This window comes from Dioscorea cayenensis, unplaced genomic scaffold (genome assembly GCF_009730915.1).
Source record: "Dioscorea cayenensis subsp. rotundata cultivar TDr96_F1 unplaced genomic scaffold, TDr96_F1_v2_PseudoChromosome.rev07_lg8_w22 25.fasta BLBR01001402.1, whole genome shotgun sequence".
Classification (NCBI taxonomy): Eukaryota; Viridiplantae; Streptophyta; class Magnoliopsida; order Dioscoreales; family Dioscoreaceae; genus Dioscorea; species Dioscorea cayenensis.
Genome location: NW_024087793.1, coordinates 66,391 through 84,732, shown reverse-complemented (window position 1 = coordinate 84,732; position 18,342 = coordinate 66,391). Strand labels below are relative to the sequence as shown.

The window sequence follows — 18,342 nt, the reverse complement described above, 5'->3', positions numbered from 1 at the left end:
CGAACAAGAAGCGTTGACAAACGGCCGTATACCTACAAGGTTGCGACCAAGTAAGCAAGCAAAGCTTCAAAACCTGTCTCATACTAGACAAAACAACCTTTAACAAAGATATTAACTTTCAAAAGCAACATAAAGGCAAAATACCCGAAATACAATGAAAGCAAATAACAAGTGTCTCACATGACACTAAACATAAGACAAGAAGTTCTAAGTTCACAGGAAAGGTAGTTTATTAACTTGATTAAGAACTAGAAGGCGACTTGCTCAACGACCCCATCTAAGCTGTCCACCATTCAACCCTACTCCTGATCTGAAAGAGAGAGAGAACAACTTAATGAGCTTGGGAGCCCAGTAAGCAACCACTAAAAATATCGGGATCACAAGAATTCAATAATTTCTAAATTATACAAAATGTAACATAATGGAATAATATCAAAAGAAATCCAGAAACCAGAAATAATTCAAAACAAATTTAATTTACCAAAGTAACGAGCATAAAAGTCCCCCAAACAACTAGTGCCACAACAAAACATTAGAACTCATTTATTTAAACTCGGTGACCCGAGTCAGATTTCAAAACTCATAGGCTTACCCTCGGTGACCCGAGTCAGAATATCAGAAGCCGTTATTCTTCACCGACGGAACGGTGCGAAACTATAGTTTCTATGTCAGAAGTACGTGTCGACACGGTCAATGTTTAACCCCCAGTAATAGGGTTATTGCACAGTTAATTGGGGACTACGAATTTCTATACAAAAATATGTTAGGTCCAAAATTATCATCAACACAATAACACTAAAATTTAGTAATCCCGTTTTCTAACAAAAATTAATCCAATTATATCAAATAATCAACTATTAATTAACAACATATTCCACACAATTTAAAAATTACTTAAATATGAAAATAGCATTAAAACAAATATAATTAATCAGGAAAGCAATATAAAACAAATATAATTAATCAGGAAAGCAATATATATATATATATACACACACTTTTCCAGCAATCCAAGGCAATAAATAAAAAAAAATCATAAATTAAACAGATAAGCTGATTTGGAACCCAGCATTTCAAAGAATAATACCATAATAATCATAAAGTAAATAAATAGAATAAATCAGAAAAGGTATCATGAATCATTCCTGAGCCTTTGAATACTTTAACAGTAAAATCTAAGTTAATTAAATAATTACGTAGATATTTATTGTAAATCAAAAATTTGCATATACATATATGTACATATTTATATATGGTGTACTTACCTGTCTAATGGCCAAAACTAAATACACCCCGAAATTAAGCTTCCACAGAATGCCCTATATTTGATAGCACATTCCAAATGTATTAAAACACTAAACATGCTACATATACACAGGGATATACAGTGGATCAAATTCCTACCCTAACTATCATAATACTTAAAACATCCAACAATCCAATTTATATAAACATATACATGTATATATTTATATATAAATCTGTGTGTTAACTATTCATACATAAAACTTCTCCACTAATCCCTAGGAAATCAAAACAAATACAATATCTAAACCAATTGATCAATTATAATATATATATTAATACAAATGGAATGCAGAACCTCAATTAATTTGGTTTCATTCATCAAAATTCAGTGGGATTTCTATCTACAAAACTGTACATCTTTGAAGTAAAAGCATCATATATCATTCAACATATAAACAACATTACTTTACACTGAACACAACATCATAACCCATAACTTAATATATATACATATATACACAGCCTGCACACTAAATCCGAATCAATGACACAAAATAAAATTGAATTTGAAAGAATTAAAGAAATATATATATATATATATATATATATATATATATATATATATATATGAATATATTTTATAAAAACAATGGACTGGCTATAGTCAACCAAATACACTAAATCATAATAATAATAAAATGAAATAAAATAAAACTGAATTTAAAAGATATATATATATATGATTCTTATCAAATCAAGAATAATTATTTTCTTTTTAAAAAAAACATAGAGAATTTAAGCATGAACGGAGGCATTAACAAACTTGTAATTCAATGTTGAAAATTCATTGTGCAAAAGCCAGTATCAACATGAGATAATCAATCCACTAGGCATACAACATAACCCTAATCAAGATCAATAAACGATGCCACGACAAGGTCTAGGAGATAAAAAATTTCCACTACTTAACTTTAGATCTAGGAAGAGAACGCTTACTTCACAACGATAACGACACAACCCTTGACGAAAAGTCTTATCTCCGTCCTCGCAGCCGGCACCACACACCAAAAAGAAAAAGAGAAAAAAAAAGAGGCAAAATCTCTACCTCTTTCTTGGTCCTAACGAGATTCTATAACAGAAAAAACAAAGAGACGGCGGCAAGGGTTTTGAAAACCTAATAACATATAAAGATACTTTAATAAAAAAAGTTTATCTTTTCCTTTTCCGTAAATGCCATGCAAAATAAATGAGTTAAATTTAAAACATGGGGCCCACATTTAACTTCTAAGATGCTTTACTATTTGAAAAGACTAGACAGGATACCCTGTTCGTCATTCACTTTTGAATAAATGAGATAATCTTGTGGCTGCATTTATTGTGGCGTTTAAAGACTCATAGGTCAAATGGATTCATTGTGGCTGTTGGATTATGAGAAACAATGTCTACAGAAGTGGGAGTATTGTTAAGTGTTTTTCAGCTTCAGAAGAGAATGCATGTATTATGGTCAAGCTGGAATTTTAATGACCAAATGCTTTCTTTTGAGGGTGGATGAACTTGACTATAGTAGAATACAACTTTTTGTCTCCTCATAATTGCATTTTTAATTGAAATTGTGTTTGGTATATATATATATATAGTAATTGTCACCGAAAGATACTAGACAACTTGATAAGTATTGCTTATAATATAATATAACATCTGCTTCATACTTTGAGCCGTTTGAATTCTATCCAATCCATTATACATGTAGGACCAAGAATTTGATTGGGCCTGTTGGATTTTTGATAAATTTGGTGTTTTTATGATTCACTCTATTTTTATACTTGCTATTTAGCCTTTGGAAGTTCAATGCATAGGTTGTCTAGTTGGCAAATGGTTTTCCCCACAGATTGAGTCTCCGACCAAATTTAAGGCATATATTTATTTGCTATATAACTCTTTCGTCCTTGATTTAGTTACATAACTTTTATGTTCGTGTGTTATACATAAATTCTTTATTACATAATGGTACTTGGAGCCATTCCTCTAAAAAGGTTCATATTTAGGGTGTTCTTTTTCTCTTGTTGTTTTTAACATATATATATATATATATATATATTGTTTGAATTTTGATAGTTACAAATGACAACTTGTCTTGTTGATCTGGGTGTGACAAGTTTCTTAAATAAATTGACCAAGGACTTTTGCATTTTTATGTCAAGTTAAAATGTCTAAAAACCGCAGATATAGGATCCATGTTTTGAAACTCATGTTTAAGAAAAATTGCATGATGCCTCAAGCATTTGTAGTAATCGCTTCATCTAAGTATTGTATACAACCGATGTTGTTGTTTTCTTAGTATGCATGTAGGAAAACTTTTACAAAGCTGTTGATTTTAGCATGTTATGAACTTTTTTTTAAGTAGGTAAACCACATTCATTGCTATAATATATATATATATATATATATATATATTGATTAAAAACCATCCTATTTAAATTAAACTTTCAAAAAGACATATTTTGATGGAAATTTAATGTTCAAAAACAGATTATAAAATTTTGATATGAATCAATGAAAATTATTACCTTCTTGACATCTATTATTGAGTTGTGAAATTTGAAATGAGAGTTAATTGGAGGAAGTTAATTATGTTGTTAATCCCGACGCTTGACATTAGCATATATTACGCCTTTGTTTTTCTTTTTAAAAAGAAAAAGGGATACTACTACAACATTGCATTATTTAAGGAAACAATAATTATATATTGTTCTAATAAAAATAGTGAGATACATTGTCACACACTTAAATCGATATAAAAACACATGGTACCAAACTCAATTATGTTAGAATAATAAAATCACAAATGCACATGAATGTCTGGGTATAAAACAACAAAGTATCAAACTCAAATAATAAAATCACAAATGCACATGAATGTCTGGGTATAAAGCCACAAAGTATCAAACCCCCAAATAATAAAATCACAAATGCACATGAATGTCTGGGTATTAACCACAAAGTATCAAACCCAAATAACATCACATGAATAAAATCATAGAGATAAACACAAACATCAAGTAGACTTCATAAGAAACTTCATGCATGCTTCCTTGCTTGCCACTTAATCTAGAGCTCCTTTGAAGTTCAAAAGCACTCCTCATTCACCCCTATGCAAATCCATGTATTTTTGCTTATTGATATTTTGATAATTCCTTGATAACAAAACATACTAAATACAATTTAATAAAATATTAAGACTTACCTTTTGAAGGTAGCTAACAATTGAACATAGATCCATTGCTGCATATGCTGAAATATGAAGGTCGATGAGAGTTAACTCTAAGATGAAATGGAAAGGAAATAGCTGAAATTAAAGTTATACTAAATAATTAAAGGAACTCACTTAAGGCTATATGATGGAGATGTTGGGCACATGTTGTATCTTGTACCAGTCTTCTCCTGTATTCTCCTTAATCCTAGTTTTAAATTCTGCAGACATTAATGTCAATTCCAATTGATCAAGTGGCACATTCTTCAGTCCTTCTGGAATCATCTTCAACTTTGGACAACGAAATAGCAGTAAATACTTGAGGCATGGCATTGCATTCTCCTCTATCGTCCACTCCTCAAGTTCATAAAAACCCACAACTGTCAAGGATAATAGTTGAGGGAAACCTGTTGCCGAACATATCACCTGTTTTCCGCAATATGACTTATTTCCAAGTTCTAGATATTTTAGAAATTGCAGCTTCTCTATTGTTGCCATTGGGTCTTGCTTCAATTGAGAATAAATCAAGACTAGTTTTACTAGTTGTTGAGGAAATACTTGATTGTATGGAAGTCGTTTGCATTTTAACTCTCCATGAAGAAACACTCTTGAGGCATTTTTTTGCTTGGAAAAATGCTGTAATAACATTGTAGGAAGGAATTAGAGCTCCCTCTATATTTAAGGAGGTAAGTTGACCCAATTTCTGGAGTGATGAAGATAGTGCATCAGCATGGTCAATAGTGACATCATTAATGCACAATTTTCGTAGATTTGTGAGCTTTGGAAGTGTATTCCCTATCCATGATCCAGCATTTACCCCTTTTAAAGTCTGCAAATTCTTTAATACAATATTTTCCATATTCGGTGGATAAGTGCTTGAAATACATAGATCAACATGCCTGAGACTGTCAATCCTCCAAAGTGAATCTGATATATTTTCTAACTGTTTAGTAGTACCGATAATAAAAGTCTGGAGATTGCGAAGATGACTAATCCATGATGGAACTTCCATCAAACCGAAAGCACGCAACTCAAGATATCTTAAATGAATTAATGATTTGATTTCACTTGGAAATTTTGATGTAGACAAATTCCTTAAAGAAAGCACTCTTAATAATTTAAATCCACCAAACTGTCTATTCATCACTTGGAAGGTCAGAGGATCAATATGATGCCCATCAAAGAATAAACCCCGTAACTTCGAGTTAGAAAAGTTTAGAATCTCAATCTCATTAAATGTGATTAGTCGTCGGGCTGCAGTTGCATTTGACATTGTCACATGATCTACACTGTCATTCTTATAGATTTGAAGATATTTGTTCTCTTTGGCTTCCTCAATGCACAAATCACGCAAGAGATCATGGATTCGGCAATACTTTGCACTACCATCACATTTCCAGTCGGTAACTTGGATCAAACATCTTTGTGTCAATTCCTCCAACCAATCCAGTCCAATTTCTTCTACGGTTTTACTAGTTTTTGTTGGTAAAAAACCTTCAGCTGACCACAATCTAATTAATGTTTGTGCAGAAATATTCTTGTGCTCTCGGAAGCAACCAAAATAAAGATAACATGATTTCAAGTAATATGGCAAATCATTATAGCTCAATGCAAGTATTTCTAAACACCTTTCTCCACATTTAGCAAATTGCCCTTTCATGCTCTCAACAACTTTCTGCCATGCATCTTGGGTTTGTGGTTTAGTTGAGACAAGTCCTCCAAGGACTACTAGTGCTAGTGGTAGACCGCTGCACTTTTGAATAAGCTGATGAGCATAATCAACCAAATATATTGGGCAACATGTTTCAATATCTTGTCTTGGGAAGACCTTGCGAAGAAACAACTCCCAGCTCTCTTTTTTATTTAAAAATCGCAATTCATGAGGTTGGGCAGTACGATTTGCAATCTTAGCAACATTTAAGAAGCGAGTGGTGATAATAACTCTACTTCCATTCTTAACATCCGGAAAAGCTTTAAGTAATTCATTCCATACATCTTCTTTCCAAATATCATCAAGAACAATTAAGTACTTGCCTTCCTTCAATTTTTTAGAAATGGCAACTGAGAGGTCTCGGATTGTATCGGCTGATGGAGTTGCTGAAACTTCTGATGAGATTCTTTTCAAAATCTCAAGGATGGTATATTCTTGAGATATGATTACCCATGCAAATATATCAAAACTTCTCTTGACTTCATGATCATTATAAATGGATTTAGCAAGTGTGGTCTTTCCCAAACCACCCATACCGACTATAGATATCACTGTTTGATTTGTATCATTTATGTCAACCAACTCTTGCACAATCTTTTTCTTCTCATTATCAAAGCCAACAATATCTATTTCATCATTCAATTGAGGTAATATAGGGATCATGTCTTGACTTCTAGACTGACTAGTTGTGCCATTTGTTTCATCAATATTAGCAATTCCGTATCTTGTTCTACTTTCAGATAGCTTTTGGATCTCAGCTTCTATTCTTCTAACATCCACATGAATCTTGTGTCTATGGATAAGTTCAACAGGTATGAACATATACCTGTGACAAAATCATAGTTATTCCTTTTACCAATCAAAAATTTTGTTTTTAATGCATCTATAAATGAATATCATTTGATCAAATAATTTAGAAATAGCAACCAGTTTCAAACGTTAGTAATAGATTTGTAACGGAATAAATTCTGTTTCCAAAATTTGAAAAATAGCACCATAAATTATTCCATTGTTAATTCATTGCTAAATTCTGCAATATAATTTATATTATTACTAATCCGTTTTAGAGGTTAACAACGGAATATCAAGGGAATTTACCCGTGCCAAAATATTGAAACGGAAAATATTTTGTTTTAAATTTGTTCTTTTATTAGAAACAAAAAATAATCTGTTGCAAATCCGTTACTAAAATTAACGAAAAAATATATATAATTATATTTTAAAACAAAGTATAGTTAATATTCCTATACTTTCAATTAATTTCTGTTAATTTAACCTTAGACCACAGAAATGCAAATTTGAAGCTTTCATCAAAAAAGCAATGCACAATAATGCCTATTAACATGTGTCTGCGTTTAGTTCATGAATCTTTTGTATAAGATTGTAAAAGGCTTAGTTCAATATTTTCAAATAAAGAAATGTCATCTGGTTGGCAAGTTTATAAACCAATTTAAAAGTTCTATATCCAATCGCTGGAAATGTGATCAAAAGGAGTTAAAAAATTAATGAAAATGTGGGAAAAAAAATTTGAGAATATTTTTTCATCTACCAGGTGCAAATCCAGTAGGATATATTTTCATCCAAAACTTTATCAAGAGTTTATTCTTAAAACACTGGTCTAATAATATTTGAAAGAAGCAATTTCAGTACTTATACATTTTTTTTTCTAAAAATCAATGTGAATACTAAAAATTAGATATATAAAGCCAGAATTTAACTTTGCTTCTCTCTAAAGTGTTTGAATAAAGACATAAGAAAACATACACTTATTTCTTTCATTGTTTTTTTTATAGTAAGTGTTTAATTTAGATAATAAGCAGTTTTTTTATTTAATTTCAAAGGTCTAGCTTATTATTTTCTATAAAAATATTTAGAATAATATAAGTTAGCTCTTATTTTTATAAGTGAATGTAAACCGATCTATAATAGGTGTTTTTAAGGATAAAAAAGCATATTTGTATTGGTTTAAAAAAAAAAAAAGATAAAAGATAAAAGTTTCATTAACATGGGGTGTGTAGGTGTGCATTTAGATCATGAATATGTTGAAGTTCTCAAACAATTAGATAAAAGTGTAAAGGGCTCAACTATTAGATAGGCTAATGGTATGACATGAAATTGCTAATAAGAAAAGCAAGAGTTCGAATTCTTTCTCCGGCAGACTGTTCTTGTATTGTTTATGTACTGTACATTTGGGTTCAATACTGTTCATTAGCATTATTCACGAGCTTGGTATGTGGGTCCCCTGTGGGAAAACAATGGTTTCACCTCTTTAGGGTTGTAGGGCAGGGGATTTTTCTAAGAGGTCCATAAGCCACAGGAAATGAGAGGTGCTTGTTGCTTATTTGTCAAAAAAATTTGTAAAGGGTTTGGTAGGTCACTATTTTCAAATAAATAAAGTAATGTCACATGCTTGGTAATTTATAAATAAATAAAAATTTTATATATCAAATCACTAGTACACCTATCCAAGCTTGGATGTCTGCCTAAAAATTGGGAGAGTTTGGACAAATATATGATGCCCAATGACCAAGCCTTGGACAAAAAAAAGAACCTATTTTAAAAACGGGTTGGGTCTAGTTTTTGTTATTAAAAGCCCGAGCCTGGCTTGTCTCTGTTCGAGTTATATAGTATATTTATTAATTAATCTGGTATATATATATAATTCAGATATTAATAAAATCAAATATTCATATATTGAAAATATAAAAGGTGATATTCAGATATTAAGTCATATGTTGTACATATTTGTTATTTTAATTTTAAAGTGTTTGGTAAAATAATATTTAGTCATGTTTACAGATTAATATTATTGTTAACTTTTTTTATAACTTATTTATTATTTGATAAAAAACCTATTTGGACGGGCTTTGATTAAAAGTCATCAAATTCATGTGGGTTTTGGCAAAAATTAAAATCCATATTACCATATTTGGGCAAGCTTAAATTTTATGAATTATAGATTCAACACGATCCAAATACAGGCCGACCCATGAACATGTCTAATCATTGCTAATGCGATTGAAACGAACTAAAGATTCATGAGCATGAGGGAAAAAAATTGATAATAGTTCATCATGTACATGTGCAAAACTAGTAGGATATTTTCATCCAACAAAAATAACTCAACATTCTATTTCAGAACACTACGTAGAGTTTATCTTTAATCACGGGTCTAATAACTTTTGAAGAAAAATTTTACTGTATATAGTTTTTCATAAGTCAATCCAAAAACTAAAAATTAGATATATATAACTATTTTAAAAAAAATTAAAAAAGAAAACACACATTTATTTTTAACAAATATTTGTTTAATTTAAAAAATAAGTGGTTTTTTAAAAAGCAATAAACTTGATTTAAACTCAGTTCCTTGGCAAGGACAAAAACTACGCATGACCTAGTATTAATAGACCAAGATATCGTTAATTACCTATAAGTAATTAATTTTAATTTTGACTTTATTATTTTTCACATATTGAGAAAGTTAAGAGTTCTTTAAGTAAACTATCTAGTTCACTAGATGTCAAGTTGTTAAGCTGGTTTTATTTTCTCTCTCCATCTGAGTTGAAATCAGTGTTTTCAAACCCGGACCGGACCGGGTTGACCAGGACCCGGCCTTAAAACCGGTCCGGTTCAATATATAAAACCGGATTTTGATAAAACCGGGGTTGAACCGGCAACCCGGGCGATCGAACCGGTGACCCGAGGACCCTGACCGGGTCATCAACCCGGGTTTGTACAAATAATTCTTATTTTATTTTTTTATAATATATTAATGTTTTGGGGGTTATAATGTAAAATTATAAAAACTAAGGAAGGGAGAGACCAAGGGAATATTTTTTTATTTTTTTATTTTTTTAATGAATTTTTAGTTGTGTATTTCTTTGTGAATATTTTTATGCTTCTCAATTAATTTTATATTAGTTTATTATTATGTTATTGGGTGTATTTTATATTTTTAATGTGGTGTACTTCAATATTTATTTATATAAAAATACTCACTTAAATTTTTTTAAAAATCATGTTTTTTTATTATTTTTATTTTTTTATTCTACAATATTTAATTTTTAATTATATATAACTAAAAAAATTATATTATTTTTAATAAAAATTATTGACCCCGGTTCAACCCCGGTTCAACGCGGTTGAACCCCTCGACCCCTGACCCCTACACTTCTCCGGGTCGATGGCCGGTGCGGGTCTGAAAACTTTAGTTGAAATAAAATCAATTTTAAAAGAGTTGAAATCAGAATATTTTTTATTTTTTTTCTCATTTTAAAAATCTCTAAACAAGTTCTTATTCAAAATAATACAAATGAAAATGTGTTTCTATAAGTCGAATGTAAAAACACTTCATTATTTTAAATATTAGAAGCATTCTTATCCTCTTTGGATAAGGTTATGAAAGAAAATGCTTTCTTTAATTTGGTAGGACTTGTTCTTAAAGACCATTACAGATAAGTTGAAGTTTTTATGTCTGTATATGATAATTCAGAAGTGTTTCCCAAATTAAAAATTTATTTTGGTTTTCATCCCTAGAAATACTTCTTGAATGAGAAATTACATAAAAAATAATAAATAAAAAATTAACCATAGCAGCAACTACAATAATTACAATAAATATAATAAGTAAACTAATTATTAGACACCTACAATCTCACTGAAAAATAAAAAACAAATTTAATTTAAGTTTAGGATATATTAATGTGGATTTGAAAATGTCAATATCAAGATTGATAAAGGGTAACCATGACCAGAAATTATATGTTTTAAAGTTTCATACTTTAAATTTCATCCTCAAAAATCACTTTCAATTACTACCTCCCAACCACACGAAAAAAAATATATTTTGAAGTGCTAAACTTGACCTCTAAACACCAACGGTTTTTGGGTCAATTAGTATTGGGTCCCTTGCGTAGGGCGTTCGTTTTGGAGAGGACTCGAACCTCATGTCTTACGTAAGGTGAGGGCACGTGGGTGGCCGTTGTCGTCTTTCTCAAAAAAAAAAATAATAAATAAAAAATAAAAATAAAAATTGACCTCTAAACAAATTGTAGAAGAAATTCACAAGAATATGATGAGGAAAACCTTTTTCTTAAAAGGACATTTTGGATATACAAAAGTTAATCCCGGTGTGACTTAGGGGAAACGATGGCAAAAAAGTCTCTAAAACTAAAACTTATTAGAAGATCAAAAGGAAAATCCTCTAACAATTATCTTTTCTAATGGTTCTTAGGATTCCATAATTGAATCAAACTTTGAAATATATCCTAAAATATGACTAAAATCAAACTTTGATATATATATATATATATATGTATATATATTCCAATTAATAACTACAATCAAACTCTAATGCGTATCCGAAGTAATAATTACTTTAATTGAAGAATTCTATTAAATTATAAAAAAGCAATTTTCTAATTCTTATCCAAGTAGGACTTTAATAGTTATATATTTATATGACAACAAATTTTTAATAACTATGTATCCAACCAACGAGACTACAGATGGTGAGATTCAAGGAGATTGGGACCTCTAAACAAATTGTAGAAGAAATTCATAAGGATATAATGAGGAAAACCTTTTTCTTAAAAGGACATTTTGGATATACAAAAGTTAATCCCGGTGTGACTTAGGGGAAACGATGGCAAAAAAGTCTCTAAAACTAAAACTTATTAGAAGATCAAAAGGAAAATCCTCTAACAATTATCTTTTCTAATGGTTCTTAGGATTCCATAATTGAATCAAACTTTGATATATATATATATATATATATTCCAATTAATAACTACAATCAAACTCTAATGTGTATCCGAAGTAATACTAATAATAATTATTATTATAATTATAATAAATTAATGAAACAAACTTACATGCATGCCCTATATCAAAGCGTCTTGTTTTCCTCCTTAAAATGCATTTTAGAGAAACACCAATCGCTTGTTTTAAATGGAAAAGGAAAAAACACCAAACTATTTTTTTTAACAAAGGCGACAAGTATCGTCCTACAAAGAAGTTTCAAGGGACACTCACCATAGTGCACCTGAAGAAATTATTGAAGCTAAACCATAAAAATGATGAATTCTATATCTATATATATGTGGTTCTTATTTTTTCCAATTTTTTTAAATTTTATGAAAATTAATGAGAAAAATTGGATTCAATTGTCAACTGCATTTAAATCGAGCAGTTTTGTTTTACATGAACGAGATTTTTATCAATTTACTTTACTTAACCTAGAAAACTGTAATAAAAAACATACATCATACATAAAATTCATAACATTTCAAATAAATTAACAAAAATAACATATTGATTAATCTAACGATTTATTACGTTGTTTTTTACCTAAATTTATTAGTTTCTTCATTATTTATAACGGTTCTTTAGTTAGGTGGATGGAATTTATTTATTCCATACATATTCATTCACAGGCTTTTCGTAAAAAATAAAATCGTTGTAGTTTTCGGAATGCCGACTTTGTTTAAGCGATCTCAAGCTCTTTCGAGTTGCTCAATAGTCTTTTTACGCAATTCATCCGAATTTTGAATAGTACGCAAGATCCTTTGTTTTTTATTATCTAATAAATTATTTGAATTCATATGTGCTATGACCATTTTTGTGAAAAGTCAAAATTTCTTAGCCCTTTCTACCGCGTGTACATTAGCATTATGATGGTGTTTTTCCAAAATAAAACATTGTTGTTCAGTGTCTTGGACCAACCATTCCTTAGAAGGTAATGTTAAAAGATTATTAATCCCCAATGAAATAGACGTAGTTGTGTGAAAATAATTACAACACACTACTAAAAATGCCACATTTTTCTATAGAAATGTGTTTGCTCAAGGAAGACTCCAGACGAGCTTGATCATAAATAAGAGGATTATTTATGAAAAAAAAAACTAATACAAATTCACATTCCAATACATTGCAATAGAGAACAATTGTGCGAAGGGAAAGGGGTTTTCATTTCCGGCCTACTATCTACTATATAATAAAATATATTATATTTAACTTTTAAGCTTTTACATTATTTTAACCACCACCTAAAAATTTATTTACCCAGTTAGACATCGGCACGAGGGGATTAGAATCTACCATGTGCACACAAAACAATTGTTTTTAGTGTTTCTTATTTATTTATTTATTAAAACCACTATACACATGCTATCTTCTCATAAAAACACTTATTTGATAAGTTTGTGCTTTTTTAGAAAAAAGAAATAAATCCAAACAGGTTTTAGTATGTATCAACACAGTTAATTCCTTATTTACTGAAGCCAAAAAGAAACGGCTTATTTTTGGGATAAGTATTTATAAATTAATAAAAACAAAGAAGATATATGCACTATGATAAGTATATAAAAAAAAAAATTGGTGTCTGTAAAACATACCCCTTGATGAAACCAACGCAACCAGGCTTGTGTTGTCGACGGAGCTTTAAGTACATGAAAGTGTCAATAATATCCTCAGCTTCAAAAGCAAGATCTCTCATCTCTGTGACCCAGTTCTTGATCCTCTCATCATCTGTCTTGTTCTTCTTTGAATCTGCATCCTTTAGGAAGCACTGCATTCGCCGCAGTTCTCGTTCCAACCACTCCACTTCGTCTCTCACCCCATACAAAATGATGGATTCTTGCACAATCAGATCACCAAGTTTCTGGACTACAAAACCCACTGCAGCCTCAGCCATTGATTTGTTTCTCTCTTCTCTTTTTTGTTTTAATCTAGTGGTGACAAGCAGTAGTGATCAAGAGAAGAAAGTTAAATATGATCTATATATTTATAACCTTCTCAATATGTCTCTGTTTTAAAGAGATGCTTACTTGCGTTTGCAGCAAAGCATTTCAAGCAGGTGATATAAAGAAAGAAAGCAAGAGTAAAGATATCTAGTGATGAATTGCTTCATATGGCCAAATGGGAATAACAGAAAACGAAGGAAAGAAAAGAAATATACCAAGAGTAAAGTAGGTGATCAGCCTATGTTCTTTATTATTATTTGCTTTTTTAAGATGGGACAATGCTTTGTTATATATACCAATTTTAATGTTTATTTTTTTTTTAAAAAAAAGACATATCATTAGTTGGATGAAGAGCAAGAGAAAAGAAGAAAGAGAAGGATTGGTTCATTATGGTTTCTTCTTTCTTTTATTTTATATTTTATTTTTCTAATTTTATCTCCATTTATGAAGGGCTTGTGATGAGAGTGAAGAAGAGTCACAAGAGCATGCGTACGGTGATGTTTGTATAATGAGAGCATGTGACCATTCCCATAGACGCATTCCTCTTTTTTATTTTATTTTATTTTATTTTATTTTTTGACTAATAGACGAGAAGTGCCTTTGATTTAAGAGATTGTCAAAGTGATAAACATGTACAGAGGTGCACCAATTACAGTGGCTAACAAACCTCTTAGAAAAATCCCCATGCCCTGCAATTTTAAAGGGATAAAATCACTGTTTCTCCCATAGGGAACCCACATCCATGTCCGTGAGTAGTACATGAACAATACTATATCCAACTTTTCAATTCATGATTAGTACAAGAACAGTATTGCCGGGCGATCCAATGGTTGGCTATCTAATAAAAAAAAAGCAATTTTGTCCTTGTATATTGCATTATGGGAGGGAAGCTTTAGGATTCAACATCAAATATTTTTTAGATTGAAAAGCAATGTTTATTGGATAGTTGTTAAATCAATTATCATGCATGAATCAGAATCATGGACAGATAACAAACAACACACTCAAAAGCTAAACATGGTTGAGATAAGAATGCTGAAATTGATGTCAGATGTTAATAAGGAAGATTAATTAAGAAATGAGTTTAGCTAAAATAAACTGAGAACAATATCTATTATTGATAAGTTAAGAAATAATCAATTAAGATACTATAGACATGTTTTTAGACAACCTGTAGATACCGTATAGAAAAGTGGAAGCTCTTTAGATGGAGGGTTGTAGAATAAAAAGAGACGACCTAAATAGTGTTTGGTAGAAATTTTACGAAGTAATATTTCTGGTTTTAGCTTATCTAGACTCTAAAATTATTCATCATGATTTTTCATAATAGCTCAACATATAATTTTATGTTTGAGTTTTAATTTAAATTTCTAGATTAGACAATATATGACTATTATATTAATATAAAAAAAATCCTATATAGAAACCAACACAGGATCGACAGAAGCAAGAAGACTGATACATCATGTCATTTAATTATTAGTTGAACCATCTCAAGTATTTAGTTAGGGTTGCTGCAAGGCTTCGTGAATTTTATAGTTTTAAGACACTTTCCATGTTTTGATCATTCTAGTTGCTTAATCTTAATTCTTTTTTTTTTTTAAATTGTTTGAAAATAAATAAGTTGACTCCAAAAAAAAAAAAGATTGGGATGAATCTTACAAAAGGATTTTTTGAGAGGCTAAGTTAAAAGAGTACAAGTTCTATACAAAAATTTATCCCATAAAAATTTACCTACTCTTTGAAAAGCCAAATGACTCTGAAGTAATACCAGATAAGAGAAAATAGACAAAGTCAAATGTATAGTATGAGAAATATTATAAAAAAGATTGTGTTAGGTCTGAAGACTTGGATTGACATTATATGACAAGCCAAGTGGTGACATGGCAAAGGGAGATGATGTGGCAATAGTAACTTGACAGGTAACAAGGTGACAAAGATGATGATGTGGCAAGTGCATGGTGACATGGCGCATGAAGACAAGAGAACTAGAAGATCATGACTGAAGATTATATTTAAGAGAAATTCCTCTCATTGGTTCACATGAAGAATGCCAATATTTGGAAAGAGCATCAAGGTAAAAGGATAATTAACTTGTGTGTCTTCTTTCTCTTGCATGATTGTTTATGTGTGTTTTAATTTCTTGTGAGATCGAGCATTTATTTTAGGTATAATACCTTAATTGGTCCCTCTACTTTTCCCTATCTTCTCTTTTGGTCCCTCTACTCATAAATACTCTAGACAAGTCCCTTTACTTTTGAAAATATGCCCACTTAGTTAGAAATACTCTCAACTAGTCCCTCTATTTTTAAAAATGGGCCAACTAAAGGGACTAAGTGGGTGCATTTTTAAAAGTAGAGGGACTAGTTGAGAACATTTCTAACTAAGTTGGCACATTTTCAAAAGAAAAAGGGATTAATCTGGAGTATTTCTGAGTAGAGAGACCAAAAGAGAAGAGAGAGAAAAGTACATGGACTATTTTAGTGATTATACCTTTATTTTACACACGCCTACCCCTCCGGAACTAACAGATTGTATAGTTACCCAAATTGTATAGTAACTCATCATTTCTTCCGCATCATTTTTGTTGTTCAATATTTGCGTGTTCAAAAACTTGATATGGGTGATTTAGATATATATTAAATGACTCGGCTAACCTAAGCCAGATTTCTTAACTATCCCATGCTACTTTGCCCCGTCATAAAAAAAATTGTATTAGTTGTTTATACACACACAATAAAAGTGAACATTAGGTTCAAATATAGTGACTATTATAAATTTTAATAAATTATGAGTTTAAATGTTTGGTTTTATATTATTATAATACTTGAGTAACATAAATTTATATTTAGAATTTGATGATGTATATCAATTTAATTGATATTATATTATTATGAAAGAATTCTAAATTTCTCTTTCATTTAATTTGATCGATTTATTGGAACTTAAGACATATTAACATATAACTATGAGATTTTATTCATTTAATTGATCTATAATAGAAGTATTTTATTGTTTTTATAAAAAATTAAAGCTTTATCTAATTAATAATTTGATCAGTCAATAAACCATTAGTCACAAATTATAAAAATTTATGAAAAATAATAAAATAGAACTAATGTGATTTTTCTTGTAATTAAGGTGTATTTATATATAGTAAATAGTGATATTGTAGGGAAGAACAAATTTTAAAAAAAATTACAGACAAAACAGATGCAAATAAATATATATTTTTTTTCTTATCAGAACATTTTCTCCGGCTAATAAATCATAATTTTTTTAGAAAATTAATCAGTTTAGTTTTATGATATTTTGTGTCACGCCCCGAACCCGGCTCGCCAGGCTCAGTGCACTGACAAACGGCCACACACCAACCAAGCCGAGGCCCAGTAGGCATGCAAGGCCTCAAAACCTGTTATCAAAATCACAAAACCTAACAGAGAAGCAAAACTAGAAACAAGAACAAAGTTCAACACTAAAAGAAATAACTAAGTGTCTTACACAGTCATTACAAATTTATTCAAACAAAATCTATGCCCACAACAAACGGGACTTATTACAAGCGAAATAAATTGGCAATGACCCAACGATCCCTGCTAAGCTATCCGCCACTCACCCTTACTCTTGATCTGAAAAAAAAATTACAACAATATTTATGAGTTTGACAGCCCAGTAAGCACCCACTAAAAATATAGGGATCACTTATCAAAAATCATAATTTAACAGTTTGCAAAACCAACAACACAAATTTAATTCACATAACATAGATTTAAAAAATTAAGCATATAGGTCCCCTAAACAACTATTGCCAAAACAAAAACGCAAAATTCATATGTTTACCCTCGGTGACCCGAGACAAAATTATCAAAAGCCATATTTTTACCCTCGGTGACACTAGCCAAAATTATCAAAGACTGATATTCTTCACCGACGGCAAGCGGTGGGAAACTATAGTTTATAGAACAAAATACGTGTCGACACGGTCAGTGTTTAACCCCTAGTGACAGAGTTATTGCATAGTTAATTGGGGACTAGTTTCTATGTCAAAATACGGCATATTCACAAAACAATGAACTAACCAAAATTCAAAACAAGCAAAGTACAAGAATTTACAGTAACATGATCCCATTTTTGTTATATCAAAATACACCAGTTAATGGAATACAAACATGAATAGAGAATAAAAATAATAATATTCTTTAATCAAACATTAAATAAATACCTGAAATTCAAAATAAATAAATAATCTGAATTTAAATACATGAACTATTCATAAATTAAACAAATATCCGAAATTCAGAAATTTTTTTTAAAAAAAAACAGCATTTGCTGATATGAATAAAGAAAATTCAGATTTTAAATAAAACATCACAAATTCAAAATTCAAATAC

At 30.2% G+C, this 18,342-nt stretch overlaps 1 protein-coding gene across 1 annotated transcript; it reads right to left on the bottom strand.

Annotated features, from left to right (window-relative positions):
- Window positions 1–4,639: 4,639 nt before the first annotated feature.
- LOC120256340 (putative disease resistance protein At1g50180) lies at window positions 4,640–13,934 on the bottom strand. Its single transcript, XM_039264037.1, has 3 exons — window positions 13,604–13,934; window positions 5,145–7,035; window positions 4,640–4,924 (listed from the first exon to the last, which is right to left on the bottom strand). Exons 1-3 carry the CDS (start codon window positions 13,900–13,902, stop codon window positions 4,640–4,642), a joined length of 2,475 nt encoding a protein of 824 aa, XP_039119971.1. The 5' UTR covers window positions 13,903–13,934.
- Window positions 13,935–18,342: the final 4,408 nt, after the last annotated feature.

Coding starts and splice junctions, on each gene's coding strand:
- LOC120256340 (XM_039264037.1), bottom strand. CDS start 13,902: ATGGCTGAGGCTGCAGTGGGTTTTGTAGTCCAGAAACTTGGTGATCTG. Junction 7,036..13,603: donor TGCGTTGGTTTCATCAAGGG/GTATGTTTTACA, acceptor ATTTTGTCACAG/GTATATGTTCATACCTGTTG. Junction 4,925..5,144: donor CTCTAATTCCTTCCTACAAT/GTTATTACAGCA, acceptor TGCGGAAAACAG/GTGATATGTTCGGCAACAGG.